We start from the raw sequence: 24,211 nt of genomic DNA, 5'->3' as shown, positions 1-24,211 counted from the left end.
TAGAAGGAAAAACAAAACAGATCAACCACATCAACAGACCAACAGAATCTTGACCAGCTGAGAGCAGGCATATTGGCTATTAATATGGAAAATTATTTTTTTAAATTTTTTTTTAAGATTTTATTTTATTATTTATTCATGAGAGACAGAGAGAGAGAGAAGCAGAGGGAGAAGCAGGCTCCCAAGGAGCAGGGAGCCCGATGCGGGACTCGATCCCAGGACCCTGGGATCATGACCTGAGCCGAAGGCAGACGCTTAACCGTCTGAGCCACCCAGGCGCCCAATATGGAAAATTATTTTGACAATTAAAAAAATTAATGACAATGGAAAGGATAAATGTTGAAAGAACTGCTTAAGCCCTGAGACAATTAGCAATATCAAGAAGGAAAGGCAAAAAGAGGATAGCGCTAAAATAAAGCCAAGCATCTCCTGCAAATATGGGTAGATTAAACTTATTCATGAAGGTTATAAAATTTGGAAAATGATACTTATTTTTATTCTTTTTTTCTAGTAATTACAGAGGAAATGCTAGAATAGAAACAGAGATTGGGTATGCAAAAATCTACTTAAAAGAAGAAATAGGTTGGTAAAAATGTGGCTTTCTGCATAAATTTGCTTTATGTAATTTTTTGTTACGGCAAAACTAGAAAGATCCTAAATGGCAATTGAACAGAATGGAGTGATTCATTGATCAAATTATTGGATTGCTTCAAAATGAAAAACTGAACAATATGATATTTTAAGCAATGAGCCAGATATTCAAATTATACTGTTTAGCCCCAAAGTATTTCCCCCCTTATCTGGGATTGGCCAATACCAAGAACCATGCTTCTTCATAAAATACAGTGAAATAAATGTTTTGATGAGTCTTTGTAGATTGCCTAGGGGTGGCCATGATGGTGGTTTGGTGGTGACTGCTGATTTACTGAATGCATAATATGTGCCAGGTACTGTGCTCAGTGCTTTACATGCTTATTCTCAGTTACTCATCATCCGCATTTTCCAAATGAGGAAATTGAGACACGGAGAGATGTTAAATCACTTGACAGTCACATGTTTAGTAAAGGGTGGAGATAAGACTTGAACCAGGCAGTCTGACTGCAGCTCCAACATTCCACTGCTTTCAGAGCTCTTTTAAAACAAGGGCTGAGTAAATGAACCTGGGAGTTACCATGGCAACCAAAGAAAGGCATGTGAAGCGTTGCTGACATACCCATCTCGATATATAATCTGTGATTCCAGTTTTCTTCTTTCTACTCCATCCTTTTTTTCCTAGTGCTACTTTTACAAAGCAAACAACAGTCTATCCAAATAATTCACCCTTTAAACCAATAGGATACTAGAAAAATACAGTTCTGTAGGTATCATTTATTTACACTTTTTTTCTTGTAGATTCGGTAAGGAAATAATTCTGAATTTTCCATTTAATTTAAACAGCACAGAGTTGGCGTCCGTGTTTTAAAGACGCGGTCCTTTGTCGCCATCTTGAGGAAGAGTTATAAAAATCACCTTTATCTTGGGCTGTCCATCTTTAGCACCTCCATGATTCAACCACAGATTATTATTGATTATGTACAAAGAGATAAAAGCAGAATTCAAAAACAAATTTTGTAATGCACTTTGTGGCATCCCAGTATTTCAAGAGGGTCTAAAAACTACACTATAGTTTAGAGAAAGATGACAGTTATAAAAAGTTGATTCTAATATTTTTAAGGAAAATTTGTCATTTTCTTCAAGTTCTAATGTATTGAACTATTTTTTCATAAAATACACCTGTAAGCACAGGTTTTGCTTTCTAGTGGAGAGGAGGAGGAAGGAGGAGAAGACAAACTGCATCTCTTTCCAAGGTTATTTCTGTTGGCATGGAGCCCCCTCTGTTCCTTTAAAACACACGTAGTTCCTTGATGGCTGACTCACTCTATCCTAGCAACCAGCAAGGTTTCTGGCCTGTCATAGGCACTCAGTAAACACTTGTCACTAATGTTGTATCTTGTTGTAATCTTGTGTTCCCCAATCAACCTTTGCTGTATAACTGTGCAGACAACCTAGAATACACCAAAAATCTTGGTCAGGCTCAGCCTGCTTGCTTTATCAGAGAATGAAATGCAATTTCTCCAAGGCAAGTCAGCCTCCAGATTAAAAAAGTAAATGCCCCTTGATTTTCACAGGGCCTAAAATTCCATTATGAGCAACCCCCTTTTTGAGTGTTACCTTTAAGAATATCTTATTAAAATGTTCACGCTTCATAGGGAAATTAACATCTTGGGTACTATTAACTCTAATTTTGTCTGAGTCAAGAGCAGCCTTAACCCCTGGGTACTACTGGAAATTGTGAAAGGCAATTGGTTGAGGTATGGAAAGAAAATACTAGAATATCTATTTATGGCATCTTTAAAATGTCTTTGTTTTGTAGGCTTCGTAAGGTACATGATTTATAAATGCATGTGTATAATTTATCTTTCTATGTTTCCACATACATTGGTGTATTCACTCAAAAATTTTGGCGAGGACATGACTTTGGAGTCAGGCCTCAGTATGAAGTTCAGCTCTGTCATTTCCAGGCTGTGAGAACTTGGATAGATTCTTTAACCTCTTGAAGCCTTTATTTCCTCTCTCACAAAATAGGGATAATAATGTTACTTTCACAAGGTTGTGGTGAAAATTGAAAGGGTTGTCTGTTAAGTGTTCTGTCCTGGGCCTAGAAAATTTTAACAGTTCAGTAAATACAGCTGGCTTCATGGGTCTGTGACCTGTGCAGTCACACAGGGTCCCATGCCCAGAGGGGCGTGAGTTTGGTTTAATGCTCTGCTGTCACTCTCTTGAAATTCTTCACAATTTTTAAAAAGGTTTTATTTATTTATTTGAGAGAGAGAGAGAGTGCACAAAGCGGGGGAGGAGGGGAGGGACAGAGGGAGAGGGGAAGCAGACTCCCACTGAGCAGGGAGCCCAACGTGGGGCTCCATCTGGGACCCCGAGATCATGACCTGAGCCTAAGGTAGATGCTTAACCGACTGAGCCACCCAGGTGCCCCAAAATTCTTCACAATTTTGGACCAGGGGCCTTGCATTTTCATTTTCCTCTGGGCCATGCAAATTATGTAGCCCGTCTTGGTAAAGGGTGCTTCTCACTGTTGGTCTAACTAAATTTGCTGTGCAGATTTTCTTTGTTCAGTTATAAAAGTTCATACTCTGGTTCACATCACTATTTAAGCCTCTTTGGGCCACCCAAGATACTTTCTTTCTTTTTTTTCCCCTCTTCTTCTTGAGATGTAATTCACATACCATAAAACTTAACATTTGGAAGTATACAATTCCATTAAGATTTTCCCCCCAATTTTACTGAGATATAATTGACAACACGATTTTAAGTTTATTCCCAAGTTTGACCCAGTTTTTTTATTTTTAATTTTTTAATTTTTATTATTATTTTTTTTTATTGTCTACTCCCTTACTGTTATCTTCCCCACTACCACCACCCAAACCAAGCAGGGTCTTGATTTCCTTTCCCCCAAAAGGGGCTACCTCATTCCCAGGCACATGAGGGAGGACAGGACTTCAGGCTGGAGCCACCATTAGGTTCTCCCTCTCCCAGCCCGGAGCCAAGGAGGGGAAGCGACACATGGTGATAGATAGATGGAAGGAAGGATAGATGGACAGAGAGGGCCAGAGAAAGTGGATCCGGAAGGGGCTGCTGCAAGCAAAGCTCTCACTCTTTCCAGTCTTGCCTCTGGGGGTAGGAGAGGCATGACTGACCATCAGGGCCAGGGCAGTGCCTGGGCCAACCCCCAACCCTTGGTCGGGTAGTCCAATAAACATCGCAGATGCTCAGCACGCTGGTGCCTGGTGTTTCAGGGCTGCTGTGGCCGCAGACACCTCTTGGTCCTCTTGGCCTTGGTTCCCCAAAAGCCAGTGGTGTCAGAAAGAGGTAGGAGAGGAAAGCAGCCCCTGCCCTGGGAGCCTCGCAGGCTCTATGGGAGAGTAGCCAGCCTGGGGTGGAGGCAGCTGGATCCTGGGAGTGACTAACCCACACATCACAGATGCTCTGGTTGGGTGGCACCCCCTGGAAGAGGGCATCTAGATCCCAGAGCAGCCCTGGCGGGCCATGAGCTTCCAGGGCCACCCTCCAGTAGGCTGGGCTGGCTGAAGGTGGGCCCTGGGGACAGGGTGTGGGTGGTAGTGGAGCCAAGGGCATTACCACATTGGGAGGGTGGAGGGGCAAGTAGGAGGAGGGCAGCTGCCCACCCAGAGTGAGGCTCTATGACTCCTAGTGGACAGTCCCGGGGGTCTCCCGGGTCCTGCAGTAAGTGCAGGGGCCAGGCTCTGTGCTCAGGGGAGAGGGGCGAGAGCCTGCTGCTTCCTCCCTTGGGAAGTCCTCCCCTCTGCTCTCCTGGGCCCAGGAAGGGGGCAGAGGTGCCCCAGAGGCGTCTCAGAGGGCAGGGGTGGAGCAGGCATCACCTTCTCCCCACTGTGCCCAGCGCCTGCCGGACCCTCCGTGGTGCCCGCTCCCTGGGGTCCCCTAGCAATCAATTCATGCTGAAGCCCTCCCTGGGCGTCGGCTGGGGACCCGACGGCCTCTAGGGCCAGCCGCGCCGCGCGGAGGGGCCAGGTCCCCCGGCGAAGGCTCCCCGCACGGCCCTGCTCTGCCAGCGCCGCCCCGCTCCAGGGCCACGTTCTGCAGCCGCAGTGCCTCGGCCGGGATCCTTGCAGCCCTTGTAGTCGTCCCTGAAGGAGGGGAACGCGGCCTGGACCTGACGCCTGATGTGGGCCCTTCAGCCCGCGGAAGGGTGCTGCCTGGATCACCAAGGCCATCACCGCCAAGTAGTTGCGGGGGGTGGAGGGGGGGACTTGTCAGGCTGCAGGTATCTCTTCCTCCTCCTGGGGGGCCAGGAGGACCACTCCCACTCAGGAAGCCCCAGGTGTGGGTTGCAGCAGGGCCGCGGGCAGGGGAGGCAAGCCACGCGGGCAGGGGCCTGGCCCCGGGGAGGGCGGGGAGGGTGCAAGGCCGTGGGGCAGTGGGTGAGGCAGGCCTGGGGGCCTGAGCTAACCCAGTCTTTTTATTTTTTATTTTTTTAAGATTTTATTTATTTATTTGAGAGAGAGAATGAGAGAGAAAGAACACATGAGAGGGGATAGGGTCAGAGGGAGAAGCAGACTCCCTGCCGAGCAGGGAGCACGATGCGGGACTCGATCCCGGGACTCCAGGATCATGACCTTTCGGCTAGTCGCTTAACCAACTGAGCCACCCAGGCGCCCCTAACCTAGTCTTTTTAAAGAGCCTAGATTGGGAGGGAATAGCTCCGTTCTACCCTGTTTTCACCACTCTTTGCCTCTGGTCAGTGGGGGAAAGGAAAGATTGTATTTTGCTAGAAGTGAGAAGGGTCACTTACAATAACAACAATAATAATTAAACTCTATTGAATGCTTACTATGGGCAAGGCACCAGGCTTACTCCCTAACACTCATCAGGGCAAGGCAAGAATACTAAAGGGGTCCATTCCATATGTCTACATGCTTAAAAGTTAGATATCAAGCAAGATATCAAATATGTTCTTTTCTCTTGTCAAATGTGCCTTCATAACAACCTGGAAGGACAGATTCAAACACAGAATTCTTAGAATCCCTTGAGTTCCATGCCAGAATGTGGCAGCGTGAGGAGAAATGGGCCCCTGCCTCCAGGCTGCCTCTCTTCTTGTCCTACCTCCTACTCTGTCCATGAGGGGCCTTGCACACAAATTTGTGGACACTCAGTCCATGCATCCCAGCTTCAGGTACATGCTCTCCCAGCCCACAAATAGCTGTCCCTTCAGGTCAGCCTCTGATCTGGGAGAGTACATTCCAGCAGAGCAGTCCAGAAGATAGCCCTGTAGTAAGTGGGCTCAGGGACATTTATGTAGTAATTCCAGTGTCTCCGATAACTGGAGTCTGGCTTATAAGAGGTCAGGGAGGTGATGGGTTCTAGGTGGGCATGTCTCCATAGCCCCGCAAAATCTTTGCTCCGTAAGAAAAAGGAGAGTCCATATAGGGCTCCAGGTTGCCTTAGATGTATTTAACTCATTCAATCCTTACAACAATCCTATGAGGTAAGTACATTATGTCCATTTTACCGATGAGGAAACCGAGGCTTAGAGATATTAGGTAAACTGCCCAAGGCCGAAAGACTACTAAATGCAGAGTAGGGATTACAGTTTGGGCAATTTGGCTCCAGAGCCTTATCTTCTGAACTGAAAGGATTTCCCCATCATACTATTCCATGATACTTTCTGTGTAACATTATTAATTCCTCCCCATAGCAGTACTGAGGAGTTATCTGTTTGACTATACAAGCACTCAATAAAGTTGTTAGGGATCTTCATTGTTGACCATCACCTGAGCCTCCTTTACTAGTAAAATTAAGGTATCTCTAAGATATTTTCCAGCTTTAGAATCCTATGATTCTTAGGTAGACATGATTACAATTTCCCCTTCAGTGTAAGCTTGGACAATGTTCCAGAAAGTGTACCTGAAGTTAGCACAAAACTACTACTAGTACTACTAGTTAGTAATAAGTATTAAATTATCATTATGGGAACCTCCCTACCATTGAGATTGCCACACCATCTTTAAAGTTGTGAAACACAAATTAACATCTTCTATAGGAACCTGTCATTGCTCTTACTAGGAAATACTGCAAAAATTTTAGAGGAGACACATTAATTAGCCTATAGGTTCCCCTTAGGAAGAATATATAATGATGTCAATTACAGTGATCCACATCTAGCAGGCAGATGTGACCCCTATTATAACTGACCTAAAACATTCAAAATGGACTGAAAAGGGGCACTTGGGTGGCTCAGTTGGTTAAGCCTCTGCCTTCGGATCTGGTCTTGATCTCAGGGTCCTGGGATTGAGTCCCACGTGGGGCTCCTTGCTCAGCGGGGAGCCTGCTTCTCCCTCTCCCTCTGCCTCTCCCCACTACTCGTGCTCTCATTCTCTCTCTCTCTCAAATAAATAACATCTTAAAAAAATAAAATGTACTCAAAGTATAGCATATATTATTAGTTATGTGACTAATGTTTCATATTTTCTCTTTGAGATTAGAGATCTCATTAGAGTTTCAGTGGGGGCTTTATTAGAAAGGAACATGGATTAAAGAGGCCTTTTCTTACTTATCTGATCTAGTTCTTTCATGTTATCTTTATTGAATAGAGAATATAGACCTTCAGTGAAAAATGATGGAAACTTTTTATTGATTTGATCTTAGACTATAGTTAGTCTATTAGAGTTCAATAGAGGCTCCCTCTTTATCCTTTGTTAAAAATGTTTGAACAGAGGTGGGGAAAAAAACTTGAAAAGTTCTTTTCTCCATGAATGACTGGTAATTGCCCATTTCCTTTAGCTCCAGCATTTTGTACCTTCTAATGTGACATATAGTTTACACAAAATGTTTAATATTCCTATAAAGACATCAAACATAGGATAGGTTCTGGATGATAGATTAAAACCATGAACTTTAATTTAAAAATCAATCTTTTCCTGTATGAATAATAATTTCTTCTCTAAAAATGATTGACATTTAAGGAATTACATGGAAATGATTATGATGTAATATACAGGAAATCAACATGCAACAACCAAATAAAATAAGTTAAACACTGATTATTTTTATTAGCCCTATTGAAATTTACATACTATAAAATCACCCATTTACAGTGTACAATTCAGTGGTTTTTAGCATATTCAGAGTTGTGCAACAATCATCACAATCTAATTTTATTACATTTTTATCATCCAACCAAAAAGCCCATACCCATTAGTGGTCACACACATTTCCCACACCTACCCATACTCTGCTTGAAAGCCACTGATCTACTGTTTATATAGATTTGCCTCTTCTGAACATTCTATCTGTAAATGGAATCATACATTATGTGGTCTTTTGTGATTGGCTTCTTTTGTCTAGAATTTTTTTTAAAGATTTATTTATTTTAGAGAGAGTGGAGGGGGAAGGGGGAGGAGGACGAGGAGTGGGAGAGAGAAAGAATCTCAAGCAGACTCCCTGCTGAGCGCAGAGCCTGATGCAGGGCTCGAGATCATGACCTGAGCTGAAATCAAGAGTCACACTGAACCACCTAGGCACCCCTTGTCTAGAATATTTTTAAGGTTCCACGTTGTAGCTTGTATCAGTACTTCATTCCTTTTTGTTGAGGAATAATACTCCATTATATGGTTAAACATATTTTATTTATTCATTCATCGATTGATGGACAGTTGGATTACTTCTACTTTTTGGCTAGTATGAGTAATGCTGCTATGAACATTCATGTACAAGTTTTTGTGTGGATGGATGTTACGTCTCTTGGTATATATCTAGAAGTGGAATTGCTGGGTCACATGGTGACTCTATGCTTAACTTTTTTGAGGAACTGCAAGATTGTTTTCTAAAGCAGCTGCACCATTTTACATCCTCACTAGTAATGTATGAGGGTTCCAATTTCTTCACCTCCTCTCTGAAGCTTGCAATTTTCTTTTTGATTATAGCCATGCCAGGGGTATAAAGTGGTATCTCCTTGTGGTTTTGATTTGCAGTTTTGTGGTGGCTAATGATGTTGAGCATCTTTCAATGTCTTATTTTTAAATCTTTTACTTGGTTAAATGTGGACCTTAACCCCATTAGTTGATAGCTGGTAAAATATCATTGTCAATTTTTAGTAGTTCATTGCTAATGAGGTCAAGGCTGCAAGGTCTAGCTCTAAACAAATTGGTTAGCTTTTATAGAGAAAATTGTGGTTAAATAGCTACACTCATATGTCCTAACTCTGTTCAATGATCTGATAGGCCCTTGATCTTGCCACTTAAGAGGGTGTGGATGGATCAACCAAAGGGTATGTCCTAATGACTCCAAATATTATTCCAATAAAAATACAATTTATTATCAACACATATTTTAAGGGCAGTGATTTATTGTTTTACTAAAAATGGTACATGCTCATTTCAAACATTTTTGAACCATCAAAAAGATACAAAGAAGAAAGCCATACATTGTCCTAAATCTCACTTTTCCAGAAAATAACCAGTTAGGTTTTGGGGAACTATAATATTTCTAAACAGATACAGTTAGATTCAGGGCCAGATGGTTGGATGGACAGAAATAATTTCATGAGAATGGGATCATATTAGATCAGCTTTTTAAAAATAAAAAGGTATCAATTAACTTTGCCTGAGTTAACAACAACAAAAATACTTGAGTGAAACTGAAGAATGATTAAATTGATTCAAAGTTCATCTCCCATCTTTTTACCATGACTTCTCCAGTTCTGATTATTTGTTCACTTCTTGGGTGGCTGAATATCATCATCAGAAAGTTTTTTCAAAAAGGACCCATGAGTGTGGTAGCAGAAACTTCTGGATGAACCAACATTACTTTTCCATTTTTTAATATAATACTCCTGATTTTAAATGTATGCACTGCCCCCAAGAATATAGTGTATAAGCCTAGCTTCCCTTGCAGCTACATGCCTTCTAAGTTCTGGTCAGTGAGATGTAAGCAGCAGTGTTGTATGAAAATTACAGAAAATATCCCTAGAGGGGATGTACCCATCTTCTGTTCTCCTTCCTGCTAGCTGGAATGCAAATGTAAATACTGAAGTTTATCATCTTAAATCATGATGTGGAAGATCTGTGCTGAATGTAGTATAACAACAAGACAGGAAGATTCTGGGTATCTGACTGTTTCCTTAAGTTGCTATACCTCCAGACTTCTCATGTGAGAAATTTATTTTTATTTTTAATTTTTTTAAAGTCTATTTTTATTTAAGGAATTTCACATGTGATTCTTTCCACTGCCCATCACCTTAGTCCCTCCAAAGTCAGAATCATAACCTCCAAAACAGTCCTTTTAAAAAGAACTTTTGTTCAATCCACAGTTGTCACTGTCAGTCAGTCCACAGTTGTTTTGGTTGGGCTTCTTTGATCTTCTCTCAAATATGGACATGCTTCAAAAATTCCCTGCTCAGTTGGTTACGCATCTGCCTTTCACTCAGGTCATGATCCTGGAGACCCAGGATCAAGCCCCACATTGAGCTCCCTGCTCAGCAGGGAGTCTTCTTCTCCCTCTGCCCCTCACTCCACTTGTGCTCTCTCTCTCACTCTCCCTGTCTCTCTCTCAAATAAATAAATAAAATCTTTTAAAAAAAGAATCTCTTTAAAAAAATTACCCAACTGTAATCTTTGGGATTCAATTTCTTCAAGCAATTTACTTTAGGGCCCTAGAAGTCAAATTATAGCAAGTACATTGATTGCTATTTTGGCAAATGATCTAAAATATATTATTCCTTGTTTCTAATACTGTAAAGTTTTATTGCCAGTCTACTCCATCAGCCTCGCAGAAAATGTTACAAGTCTCATTGTCACCACTGCCATAAACCTGATGTGATGGAAACATAACTTCTGTTTCAATAGAGCCACAAAACTACCTTTTTAAAATTATTTATTTATTTTTAAAGATTTTATTTATTTGAGAGAGAGAGAAAGAGAGAGAGCATGAGCAGGGGAGGAGCAGAGGGAGAAGCAGACTCCCTGCTGAGCAGGGAGCCGGATGTGGCACTCGATCCCAGGATCTTGGGATCATGACTTGAGCTGAAGGCAGATGCTTACCTGACTGAGCTACCCAGGTGTCCCCCCAATTTTTTATAATAAAAGATTTCAAACATGCAGAAAAACTTTAAAAATACCTAGATTCAGCAATTGCTAGTATTTGCCTTATTTGCTTTATTTCTTCTTATGCAGATGTGCATGTCTGTGTTTGTATGTATATAAATAACACATTTCTTCCTGAATCATTTGAAGGTAAGTTGCAGACATAACATTTTATTCCTAAATACTTCAGGCTTCCTAAAAATAAGATTTTCTAAAAAATAACAGCAATTCCCTAATATCCTCTAGCATCCACTTTGTATTTGAATATCCCCAGTTGTTCCTTCTCCCCACATTGTCCTTTGTAGACTTAAAAAAAACAACAAAAAACAAACCCCAAACTCAAAAAAACAGGATCCAAGATCTAATCACATTGTATTTGGTTTTTGTATTTCTTTCATCTTTTTTAATCAAGAATAACTCCCCACTTTTTGTATTTTTTGTTGTTTCATTACATTTACTTTTTTTGATGAGGCTAGGCCAGTTTATATCCTGTCCTATCTTCTGGCATTACCTGTTTCCTTGTGGTTTCAATTAACTTGTTTGTTCACATATCCCATATTTTCTGTAAACTGAGTTAGGTATTAAGGCTTGATAAGATTTGGGTTAGGTATTTGGCCAAAAATATTTTGTGCAGCATTTCATACTGCATTATATCAGGAGGTGGAAGAAGCAGTTTATTCTGGTATTGGTGATACTAATTTTTTTTTTTTTGGTTTTATTTTTAACTAACCTCTTTACCCAATGTGGGGCTCAAACCCTCAACCCTGAGATTAAGAGTTGCATGCTCCACTAACTGAACCAGCCAGGCAACCTGGTGATACTAAATTTGATAATTTGACTGAAATGTTGACCTCTAGATCTCTCCATTTAAAGGTAGATAATCTGTGGGGCCAAAGGCAAGGGAAGCAAGGGCAAAAATGAACTATTGGGACTTCATCAAGATAAAAAGCTTTTGCAAAGCAAAGGAAACAGTCAACAAAACCAAAAGACAACCGACAGAATGGGAGAAGATATTTGCAAATGACATATCAGATAAGGGGCTAGTATCCAAAATCTATAAAGAACTCATCAAACTCAACACCCAAAGAACAAAGAATCCAATCAAGAAATGGGCAGAAGACATGAAAAGACATTTTTCCAAAGAAGATATCCAAATGGCCAACAGACACATGAAAAAGTGCTCAATATCGCTCAGCATCAGGGAAATCCAAATCAAAACCTCAATGAGATACCACCTCACGCCAGTCAGAATGGCTAAAATTAACAAGTCAGGAAACAACGGATGTTGGCGGGGATGCGGAGAAAGGGGAACCCTCCTACACTGTTGGTGGGAATGCAAGCTAGTGCAGCCACTCTGGAAAACAGTATGGAGGTTCCTCAAAAAGTTGAAAATAGAGCTACCATATAATCCAGCAATTGCACTACTGGGTATTTACCCCAAAGATACAAAAGTAGGGATCCGAAAGGGTATGTGCACCCCAATGTTCATAGCAGCAATGTCCACAAAGCCAAACTGTGGAAAGAGCCAAGATGTCCATTGACAGATGAATGGATAAAGAAGATGTGGTATATATATATATATATATACAATGGAATATTATGCAGCCATCAAAAGGAATGAGATCTTGCCATTTGCCACGACGTGGATGGAACTGGAGGGTATTATGTTGAGCAAAATAAGTCAAACAGAGAAAGACATGTATCATATGACCTCACTGATATGAGGAATTCTTAATCGCAGGAAACAAACTGAGGGTTGCTGGAGTGGGGGTTGGGGTGGGAGGGAGGGGGTGACTGGGTAATAGACACTGGGGAGGGTATGTGCTCTGGTAAGCACTGTGAATTGTGCAAGACTGTTGAATCTCAGATCTGTACCTCTGAAACAAATAATGCAATATATGTTAAGAAAAAAAAAGAAGAAGAAGAAGAAGGTAGCAGGAGGGGAAGAATGAAGGAGGGGAATCGGAGGGGTAGATGAACTATGAGAGACGATGGACTCTGAAAAACAAACTGAGGGTTCTAGAGGGGAGGGGGGTGGGAGGATGGGTTAGCCTGGTGATGGGTATTGAGGAGGGCACGTTCTGCATGGAGCACTGGGTGTTATGCACAAACAATGAATCATGGAACACTACATCTAAAACTAATGATGTAATGTATGGGGATTGACATAAGAATAAAAAAATTAAAAAAAAAATAAAGGTAGATCATCTGTGGGAGTGATTCTTTAGCATTTTTTCATCTAATCAGTTTAGTATACATTTATGACCTTTGCCTGCATCAATTACATCATTGAATAATCTTCTAAATCTATCATTTTTCTTATATTAGCTAGTATTCTTAGGTAAATATCTTTCCTTCAACTGAGGAGAAACTTCAGTTCCTCCCAAAACACACAGTAAATGCTTAAATGTTTCCCTGTAATTACTAATTGGCAGAGATGGTGTAATAGTCCTCTCTAAAGTTTGCAAATGATTTTGAAGTATTCTTTTTTTTTTTTTAAGATTTATTTGAGAGAGAACGAGAGACAGCACAAGCAGGGGAGAGGGGGAGAGAGAGGAGCAGGGAGGGGCAGAGTAGGGAGGAAGAAGCAGACTCCCTGCTGAGCCGGAGCCCTCCATCCCAGGACCCTGGGATCATGACTTGAGCCAAAGGCAGACGCTTAACTGACTGAGCCACCCAGGCGCCCGAAGTATTATTTATTCTTGAAGTTAAATGATTTTGTTAAGATATGCCTCCATGAGGACTATTTTATGTCATCTTTCTTTTTTTTCCTGGTATACAGTGTACCCCTTTAATCCCAAATTCGGTTAATATGTTACTTTATTTCTGAATACTTTTTCTGTTCCATTTGTTGGCTTCTCTAATTTAAGAATACCAATGATCTGTATGTTGGATTAGCTTTGCTCTCTCAAGCATCATCTCTCTATTTGAATATCCTGTCTTTTCCCCCTGCATTTCTTGTGATAATTTCCAGTGTTGTTTCCATACTGGTAATTTGATTTCCAGGCTTTTTTTCCCCTCTGTTGTTTCAAATCTTTTCATTAGATCTGAAACTGTGTTTACATTCAATTATTTCTTTAGCTTGGATTTTCTTTTTGGTATCCATCTTTAAGCTTTTGATATTTTGAATTCATATTATAACTGAATTCTTCTTTGGTAGAGAATCTGCTTCTTTGACATAAACTTTCTTCCAGATGGGGTTCTTCATTTATCTTTTTCACATAATGTAACTTTCTTTGAGGATTTTGGTTTGCTTTGGCTATGCCCCCCCTTTTTTGTTGCTTAATGGGGCAGTTCTTTCCAAATCGTTCTGATACATTGTGTATGAATTCTTGATATTCTTCCCACATTATCTACGAATGAGTTGATCTTCTTAGAGCTATAGTTTGGTGGCTGTGCATTATTTTGTCCATTTTTTTTTGTCCTGATATAGATATTGGAAAAGGGTGGAGTAGGGAAAAGGGTGAGATCTATTGGGATTCAGTATAGCCTCTGTAGGGGACAGGCCTTTGCTCTTTCTCGAGATCCTATAAAATGTCCACTTCCACAGTCCATTCCATGCAGCCAATGGTGTATCTCAGGTTCCATGTATTTTGGCTTATTCCCTTGGCTCTGCATGGGGATAATGACCTGATAATGGCAGGTCCTGGTGAAACTCATTTCTGCTGAAGACTACTGTTTTATTCTCCTTGTCAAGGAAAAAAAAAATTCAACAACTCTCCATTATTATTATTATTTTTTTAAGACTTTATTTATTTATTTGACAGAGAGAGACACAGCGAGAGAGGGAACACAAGCAGGGGGAGTGGGGGAGGGAGAAGCAGGCTTCCCACGGAGCAGGGAGCCTGATGTGGGGCTCGATCCCAGGACCCTGGGATCATGACCTGAGCCGAAGGCAGACGCTTAACGACTGAGCCACCCAGGCGCCCCAACAACTCTCCATTATTTTAAGGATATAGTGCAAACCTCTAGGTTCAGCTCCATCCACAATCTAACCTTTCAGGCTTATGTTCCCTTTTCATCGTACATGAATTCTCTCTTGCACCAATTCTATTCAGTGTCTTTAAATCTATGTTTTCCTATATCTATCCTTTTATTCCATAGACCCATGTAGAATGTTTTTTTTTTTTTTAAGATTTTATTTATTTATTTGACAGAGAGAGACAAAGCAAGAGAGGGAACACAAGCAGGGGGAGTGGGAGAGGGAGCAGGCTTCCTGCAGAGCAGGGAGCCTGATGCGGGGCTCGATCCCAGGACCCTGGGATCATGACCTGAGCCGAAGGCAGACACTTAACGACTGACCCACCCAGGCGACCCTAGAATGTTCTTTCAATTTATCTTTATCTCAATTCTACCTATACTTCCTATTTCCTCCATGAAGTCTTCCCTGACTTATTATAACTGGAAAATCTCTTCATCTTTTGGATTCCTATATAGAATTTATTGTCTATATACTTCACCGGCACTGTTTTATGGTATGGCATTTCTGGTCATTTATATTTTTGCTTATGTCTCAAATCTTTTTCAGGAATTTGTTTTTGTTTTTGGTAGTGCCCTTATCTGCATAGTGCCACCTGACATATTTGCAGATTCCTGTTCCCTTAAACATAACAATGAAACCAATTCACACCTTCTTCATTGCTGCAGGCTGCAACTGGTCATCCAAACTCTGGCACTTCTACTCTTCTGGAGACTTTGCTACCACTCAGAGGGCTATATTAAAGCTTGAAGTAGTTGAAGAACTAGTAAACGATTACACTGAGCTCAGAAAGGAAAGGACATGCTCCCAATATCCTTTGTATCATCCTTTTACAGTCTTTTAGTCACTGAGATTTTGGAATCTCTTCCCACAGGTCAGCTGTGGTCCCAGTTTGAAAATGGGCTAGTGCAGAATTCATAGTTCACTTTGGGCAGTTTTAGGAGGAATGCCACAGGCATCTGCGTTTGAAGGCCGAGGCTGGTTGTTTGTGGTGTGAGCGCCTTCCCATTTCCAAAATCTGGTTATCCTCAAGTAACTTGGGAGGTAGCTCCTGGGAAGGCGCTGGTTCTTAGGGAAGAGTGAGACCACATCCCCCAACATTTTTCTTAAATGTGGCAGCACCGCACTTTAACAGATTAGAACCCACCTGAACAAAATGGAAAACTGAAGTAGGAAACAAACTTGGGCTTCGGTCAGCTAGCTACAGTAAGCCGCAGGGACTGGTGCAGAAGAAATTCTCGAGGTGGGCCACACAGATTCTCTTTTCAACTCCACTGCTCTTCATAGATACACACGCATGCCGGCCGCCGCCTCAGTCGCTTAGGGAACGCAAGGCGCTGACAAGCGGTCGCCCTTGGTGCGCCTTCCTCTGCTCAGCCGGAGAACCGCAGGAACCGCGGACGCTGGTAACTGCCTCTCTACGGACCCCTCTGGGCGTGTGGAATCCTGGGACTTGTGGTCCAGCTCCGCGCGCTCCCCGACCCAGCTGGCATCGAAAGGACTACAATTCCCGGGATGCATCGGGGAAGGGAGGGGCAACCTGGGCGGGGAGAGGGAGGGGCGCCCCTAGGCTCTGGGGCGTCGCGGTTTCCAAGCGCTGTGATCTCGCTTAGTAACCGGCCACCGCGGTTCCCGAAAGCGGCGCTGTGGCCCCGCCCCCGGAGCCCCGGCTGGAGGAAGAACCTGTCTCCCGCGGCGCCCCAGTGACGAAGCCCATCTTCGGGTGCGGGAGGCGGGGAAGGGAGGGCAGGCAGAGGATTTCGCTCCTCAGTGCGAGATCGGGACGTGCTGCCGGCGCCCGCTCCGAGCAGAGGTTAGAGGCGAAGAGAGCTGGGATGCTCTGCGGACGAGGCCGGATCGGGTGTGGGAGGAAGGAGTGCAGGACACTGACAGGGAGGCAGTGCGCGCGCGTCGGGCTGTCCCTGGGGGCTGGCATCCCTCGGACCTGCGGCGGCCGAAGACCGGGATGTGTTTGCGCACGTTGCGGGGTGAGGTGGGGGGCGTCTCTGTCCCCCCACCCCCGCCGGACTGGAGGCTAACCCTTGAGCCCAGGGGGCCCCGTAGATAGCTCAGACCTTCCTGAAGAGGGGGTACACGATTTTTTACCACTTGTTAATTATTTAATTTCTTTTGGACCAGGAGCATTAGTAGGTAGCGCTTTCCTGCCTCCAACTGCACTAGTGTCTCGTTTCCTCCAATTCAGAAAAATCTTATATGACGCTTGCTGTTGGAGTTGCTGATCTGTGAGAACTGCTAAGTTCTTTATGTTGTTGTTTTTCTTTTCGGCCAAGAGGGGGTTCACGGAAGATACGAATTTTAAATTGGAGCATCTAAAAACTGACCATTGCATATTCGCCCTGGCTTAATGGGGAAACAGAAAGTATTCTCTTAAATCGTATCAGCAACCGCCAGCCAGAAGCATTTAGGGCATATCATTAAGGAGATGGATATGGAGGGGAAAAGGGGGACCAGTTGACAAAAAACAAAACAAAACAAAAAAACTTGGTTTAGTTTGGGGATCATTTTCTTGGGCTGGTGACTTATACAAAAAAAATCTGTTTCTTTCTTCCTCTCTCTTGCATCCTGGGTATAGACTGTCAGTTTCGGATCCAGCGATGGTGATGGCAAAGCTTACCCGGGTTCTCTGTCAAATCAAAGCTGTCACAGAATAAATCCCATTGCCTGCTGCGAAGCCCCCACGCACTGCAAACTTCAGGGAGCGAACTGGGTAATCAGTGTTTGGATATGCAGATCCCTGATTTAAAAGGTGGGGTGACCCCCCCAAGAACCTCTCCTGGGGGCCGAAGCCCGCAGGTGCAGTGAGGCGCGCGCGTGCGAGTGCTGGCGCCCGCGAAGACGCCTTGCCCGGGGAGAGGGAGCCGGGGCGCCCGGCGGGGTCTGGCGGCCGCGCACCGGCGGCTTGTCTCCGGCGGCGGCGGCGGCGGCGGCGGATGATGGTGGCAGCGGGCGCACTGGGCTGTGTCTGTGCGTCGCCGCGGAAATCAGCGCCCGGCGCTGCACACTGAGCCCTTGCAGGTCCTCCGCAGCCCGAGTCTTGGCGAGGACAGACCCGGAGCGCAGGGGCCGCGGGCCCGCGCGCGGGGGGGCCGGGGGGCGCGTGGGGTCGGCTTATCATGGCGGATCGGACAGCTCCCAGCTGCCAGCTCCGGCTGGAGTGGGTGTACGGGTACCGGGGTCACCAGTGCCGCAACAACCTGTACTACACGGCCGGCAAGGAGGTGGTCTACTTTGTGGCTGGGGTCGGGGTGGTTTACAACACCCGAGAGCACAGCCAAAAATTCTTCTTGGGACACAACGACGACATTATCAGGTAAGGAAGTGGCCTGGGGTCGTGGGGAAGGGTTGGGTGTGGAGATTGGAAGGGTGGGGAGAAGGATGATCAAACGGGCTTTCCTGGGGTCAGATCCAGGAGCCCTCTGGAGTAAAGGATTCTCTCTGGAACTGCATGGAATTACAGAAGGGCTGCGATTCTAAGACTAAGGCAAAGACAGGGTGGGGGGTGCAGGTGGGGAGGGAGAGATCTCTTTCCTCTTTATTCCTCTGGAAGGCTTTTAAATCTCTAAGGAGTTGAGTGTCCTGCTGCTTTTTGGGTGTTCTTTCCGGCTACAAGTGGAAGGATCCCGGGTAACCATCAAACACTTCTTCCTGCCCTAACTGGGTAAATGTAGGACCAATAATCTGAACGGCGGGTGTCATCTTTGGCAAGCTCCTCCGTAGGTTCCTCAACAAGCAAGAGGATTAAAAAAATCTAGAAGAAATTTTGCTATAGGTAATTTGGAATCTTCATCCCAGATGCTTTGAAACTGGAAAATTTCTGCAATGGGTGGGGAGTTTGTTCTCTAATATTTCACTTGGCAGTGTTTTAATGCCAAAAAAAACCCCCCAAAAAACCCCAACCATATTTATACACTAAATGGATGCTTCCACATCACTGAGGTTATAAAATGATGGCAATTGCTGGACCACAAAATCCTACCAGTCAGCCCCCCGAAAGGCCAACATCTGGCAGTGGGTAGCCAAGACTGATTAGAAAAACACAATTAGATAAATAGCCATTTTAAGGGGCCTTCCCTGTTAAACAGTAGAGGAACATATTTTGATTCTTGGCCCTGTCCTGTCATCTCTGGACCAGACGCATTTTCCTCCAGCTCTTGTCAGCTGCTTATGAGACCAAACAAGGTGTGGTCCAGATGCTGTTCACAGGGAATCCCATTCAGCCTTCTGCAGTTAAGGAAGATTTCCATATGGGAGCCTCACCCATGGGGCAAATGGCTTGCTGAGGATAGACTACAACTGACAGAGACCATATTTGTGCCTTCCAAACTTGTGTGTTCATTGATGTAGAACTACTTCTATCACATTTCAGAATATTACCACTTGTGTTCTAAGTTTGCCTTTCATAATGAAATAAGTGGTTATGTGGTGTAATGTTAATGGTTTTGATTTCTCCTTGGGGAGAATGATTTAAAAGTCTTGCTTTCTTCCCCCCTTCTAGTGTTGTGCTTATTCTGCAGTCCCCCCCTTTTTATCTGAGCCCTACAGTTGAAAAATTGTTACAAAATATAAAAACTTAATATTTGAAAATACAGTAAGATATATATTTTTTTAAAAACTTGACTTTTAGAAAATGAAGATTTTGAATATTAGGAGCTCTATTATTCCCAAGATTGGGTGGAGCTGACATGTAAAACTTTCTTCCTGTAACATATGAGAAAATAGCTTTTTTCTTTGCTTCCTGATACAGTGAGGGTTGTGATTGGGGCATCCCACTTGGTTCTGTCCTGGAGATTTTGCTTCTCCAGTTGCCAGGCCGCTTATGAAAGTCACAGGTGCAAATGATGAAAAGTGACTTGTGAAAAGGTTAGATGTTTAAAAATTTAAACCCATTATGTTTTTGCTTTGTCTTTCTTAATGCGGTGCTTTCCATTACACCATCTAAATAAGATGTAGCCCTTTGGGGGAACGGAGAGAGTGGCAATTAAACAGAAAATTCCCTGGGGTTAAATAATATTGTTGTGACAGCTCACTGAACTACTTTGAGGGTTTGAACTCCTAATCTTAATTTTTTTTTTCTCTAATAGGAAAAAAAAATGCACTGTTGAAACTGAAGGGGGGAAAAGGGTGGAGTTGCAGTAAAGTGCTGTGATGACAGGCAGCTGGACTGGTGGGAGTGTGATGATACATGGCTTAGTTAAACACTCAGATTGGAGGAAAAGGTGAATGAAGCTGTTTGTGTAACTGGTTTGCAGGAAGACTCAAGTGATGAAAAAAAAATCACAACTTAGCTTCTGGTCTATTATGAAGGTAGTTGTATCTTTATACTGAATTGTGGCATAGTGGTAAGCCTACCCTCAGAGACTGGACTTTACTGCTAAATTTTTCATGATATTTGGTTGAGTCTGAGTATGTATAGGTGAGCAGAATTCTTTAATATCTGTGTATGTGTCTTTGCACATAGGAATAAAATTAAGTCCAACAGATTTAAAAACACAAACCATAGATCACTATGTAATTAAGAGCTGTAAAATGAGCCTGTATGTGCTGTTATTTTGCCTTATCTTACATACATATCTTTTTCTGATAAACGCAGTACACAGACCACATTTGTTTTTAGCCTTAGTGAGACTCTTGAGTGCCATTTCTTTCATAATTTTATTCCCAGAAATATATTTGAATATTTCAGATTAATATTGTAAATTGTTGGGAATCTTTATGTATTAACTGTGGATGTGGACAGGAAAATTAGGCTCTTTTATCTTTATGAATTTCAACTTGTGTTCCTGTTACACTACTGATTTTCCACTTAACATATTGTGGTTAGCTATTGAATGAGGAGGACTATAGCTAAGGTTTCAGTGCAAAAATGTTTTGGGTTTTTGGAAACATTATATGATCGTTCAAGCTTCTAACTCTTGATTCTGTCAAATGAGATAATGTAAGTAATTATCTATTAGCTTTTGGCTTAGCTTGAAAGCTATATTCATGGTGCATATATTTCCTACTGCTTTATTTATTGTGCTACTTTCCCCAGAATATTAACTAGAAAGCAGCCCAACAAATATTGATACCACACCACTCCATTTTATAAAACCGTGTGATCTCTGAGATCACGATGAACTTCAATAATAATGTAGGATTTGGCAGAGCTCACTGGAGCTTAGCATATGTGTCTTCCTGATTTGACAGACTATGTGTTTAAGTCAGATTTTTTAAAATGTTGATATGTGAAGCATAATGTGATTTATTGGATGTGGAGGCTTAGTTTTATTCTTTTGAATGATTTACTCTTCAATACAGATAACAGATTAGAGGATGATGCCTATTTTAGCCCTGATAGCACTGTGACAGGACAGGTAAATACTAGAAGCCGTGTTTGCTCTTAGACTAACAACAGGACTCAATTCAGGCTTAAAGGCAAGGCTGGTAATAGAGACTGGAATATTTACTAACTTGGTTTCTACAGCAGGTAGCAGATCATGACACAAATGGAGTAAATGAAAGAAAAGGTCATGAACACATTTTGCTCTCTGTCACCTCCCTTCCATTTTCAGTGACTCCATTTAAGACATTTATCTCCTTACTCTGGATTGGTATATTGTTTCTGACTAGTTCCCTGTCTCCATTTTCCTTTTTCTTATTTTTTCACTCTCTAGTGCAAGGAAGGTTTTTGTGCAATACTCTTTCAGGGTAAGGACTTTGTATTGACTTTGACCTGGCACACACTCAGTGATGAACCCCACTGTGCTGTTTACTGGAGTCATCCGAATGACTGGCTTGACCACTCAGGGCCTTGTTTAGCTGTGAAACGGGGTAATAATCCCTAAATTGCAAATTGTAACTTTTGCAAATAATGTATGCAAATGGTTTAGACTGGGGCCTGGCCCTGAGCTGGTATTCAATAACTGCTCTTAGTCATGGCATTAGTAGTATTTCATTAAAAGCACAGACTTACACCGTAAACAAAACAGATTGTTCATTGTCCACCAGCTGAAGCTCAGACTCCTTAGCTTTCCATTCCTTCTGGCCCTAACCCACTTCCTCCCTTATTTTCCTTTTTTTCTTTTTTAAAGTATATATTGTTTGCTTCCCACTTGCCATATGAAAACATTACTCTGTTCTTTCCTGCCTCATGCTGGAATGATTTATCTCCATATCAACCCTTCTCCCCAACAATGGCACAGTGGTGGATTGTCAGATCTGATTTGAAACCCAGATCTGCCACCAGTTGGGCGACTTGGGGAAATTACTAAACCTCTGTGAGCCTTAGCTATCACCAGTAAAACAGTTTCTCATCTACAAATTAGAGATTTAAAAGTATCTGCCTTGTAGCTTGTGGAGATTACATACAAGGTGCCCCACAGTGTTTGGCAAACAGTAAGTGCCCACCGCAGGGGGCCTGTTTGTATCCACACCCTGCATGGCCCCATCTGCTTCAGCTTCACCACTCCCATGAGACCTTATACCATCCTTAGATGAAGGTGTGCCTAGCACTCCTAAAGTTTTGCATCTTTTGTGACCACTGCTGCTCACTTAATATGTATCATTTAGTACTTTTCTTTCATTCTATTTTCATTTATAAGTGTATATAAGATCTTTGAGGATGAGAATAAATTTAATAACCAGAGCCAACATTTCTTGAGTGCAGACTCAGCACTAAATAAATGTGTGTACAGATTTATCTCATCCATCCTCTTAACAACCTAATGACAGTGGAACTATTGTTAGCCCCAGTTTACTGGTGAGGAAACCAGGGCACAGAGGGGCTAAGGATCTTGCCCATGGTCACTATTTAGCAGACTATAGAATGGGAATTGGAACCCAGGGCTGATTCCAAAGCCCAAAGTTATTGCTTCACTGTTTTACATGCTTTTTACTTTTCTCAGTCACTGTGGTCCCTACCACTGTGCCTTATTTCTAACCAGAACTCTGTGAGCTTCTTGCTTCTCCTAACTCTCTTTATCAGTCTGGTGCCTACCAGTTTATTAGGAGTATTTGAAGCTGATTGCTAGAACTCAATCTAGAAGTGGAGCCATGTTCAAATTCACCTCAGGAACATTACCAGCTTTGAGACAATTATCCAAAACAATGATCTACTAGAGATATTTTTAAAAATTAAGTCTCAATTGTGACATAGCTAAAATAATGTGGTGCTGCAAATACAATTGAACTTGCTGAATTTGAAAAGAGGGGTCTAACAGCCGTGGTTGGGTGTAGAGTATTGAGTGAACAGGTTCACATGAGGGTCTGGAAATGTGATTTCATATTCTTTAGTCCCTTGACCAGTTTGAATAAAGGAAACATGGGGGTAACTATAAAGAATCAAACCCATATTGAGTTGAGTACCTGTTCTGTACCAGATACTTTTATATATAGATCTGTGTCATCTCATTGCATTCCCCTCTCTCCCATCTCTGAGAGGTAATCTTCTCATTTCCCTCTGGGTGGGAGTGGCTCTAAGAGGGAAAGAGATTTAAACAAAGTAATTCAGTAGTACCATTGACTATTCATTTGATCCTGTTCATTTGCAAGAGCATGAAGTGAAAGGCTTTGATGGAAGTTTATGATCTGTTCGTAAATAATCTTATTATTGTTATTCTTATTAATAAGGTATAGTCTATTTGGTGATTTTTAAAAAGGATTTTATTTATTCGTGAGAGAGAGAGAGAAACACAAGCAGGGGAGCGGCAGGCAGAGGGAGGGGCAGGCTCCCTGCAGAGCAAGGAGCCCGATGCAGGGCTTGATCCCAGGACCCCGAGATCATGACCTGAGCCGAAGGCAGATGCTTAACCAACTGAGCCACCCAGGCATCCCTATTTGGTAATTTTTATTAAGATTTGTTTATACCCTAACTTGGGAACATTTTACTTGTTTATTCATCAAAATCGCATTTACTCTCTAGAAGGTACCAAGTGCAGGGAGTGCAGCAGTGAATAAGACCACATTCTTGCCTCCATTCTGATGGTGGAGGCCAACAATGAATGAACAAAAAGACACGGTGCATATAGATTGTAACAAGTACTGAGAAGGGAATGATCATAGAGAGGAACTGGGTTAGTGGGAGCTACCTGCCATAGGATTCCAGGGCAGCTCTCTAGGGAGATGGCATTTAAGCTGAGACCAGAAGGATGAGAAGGGCAGATAAGTGAAGACGGCATGGCAGAGGAGAGGTGACATGCAAAGACACCAGGGTGAGGAGGAATTTGGTGTGCCGAGAATTCTGGTGTAGATACCCAGAGAAAGACCAAGGTCATTGTAATTCTCATCCAGGTCATTAGTGCCTCAGGGGTCTTGGTACCATATGTCCTAGATTTCCCTGGACAGTCACAAATATTCCATTCAATTCTTGTTATAGATATACTTTTCTATCATATTGTGGGTCTCTATTTTTAATTCAGAATATATGACCATGTTTTTATTTAGAAAAAAATGGTTACTATATAGTGGGTCATTGTTTGAAAACATTGTACGGGAATATACTCTCTTACAAAGAATGATATTGGCCCCACAACCACAGTCAATCAGAATGTAGATTATACTG

The 24,211-nt window shown here is 42.6% G+C and overlaps 1 protein-coding gene, 1 non-coding gene and 1 pseudogene across 2 annotated transcripts in view; 1 reads left to right on the top strand and 2 right to left on the bottom strand.

Annotated features, from left to right (window-relative positions):
- Positions 1 to 3,705: 3,705 nt before the first annotated feature.
- On the bottom strand, positions 3,706 to 4,808 carry LOC110590411 (annotated as a pseudogene).
- A 5,556-nt stretch (positions 4,809 to 10,364) lies between these two features.
- On the bottom strand, positions 10,365 to 10,499 carry LOC123326119. The gene has a single exon (XR_006540898.1). It is a non-coding gene; the product is annotated as a small nucleolar RNA SNORA1 (small nucleolar RNA).
- A 7,287-nt stretch (positions 10,500 to 17,786) lies between these two features.
- Positions 17,787 to 24,211, top strand: part of EML6 (EMAP like 6) — a 263,656-nt gene continuing 257,231 nt past the window's right edge. The window contains 1 exon segment of the mRNA XM_044918715.1: positions 17,787 to 17,983. Coding sequence (XP_044774650.1) covers positions 17,787 to 17,983 — 197 coding nt within the window.

Source organism: Neomonachus schauinslandi, chromosome 10 (genome assembly GCF_002201575.2).
Source record: "Neomonachus schauinslandi chromosome 10, ASM220157v2, whole genome shotgun sequence".
NCBI lineage: Eukaryota > Metazoa > Chordata > Mammalia > Carnivora > Phocidae > Neomonachus > Neomonachus schauinslandi.
The sequence above is the reverse complement of the archived record's forward strand: the minus strand, read 5'-3'. Positions and strand labels throughout refer to the sequence as shown.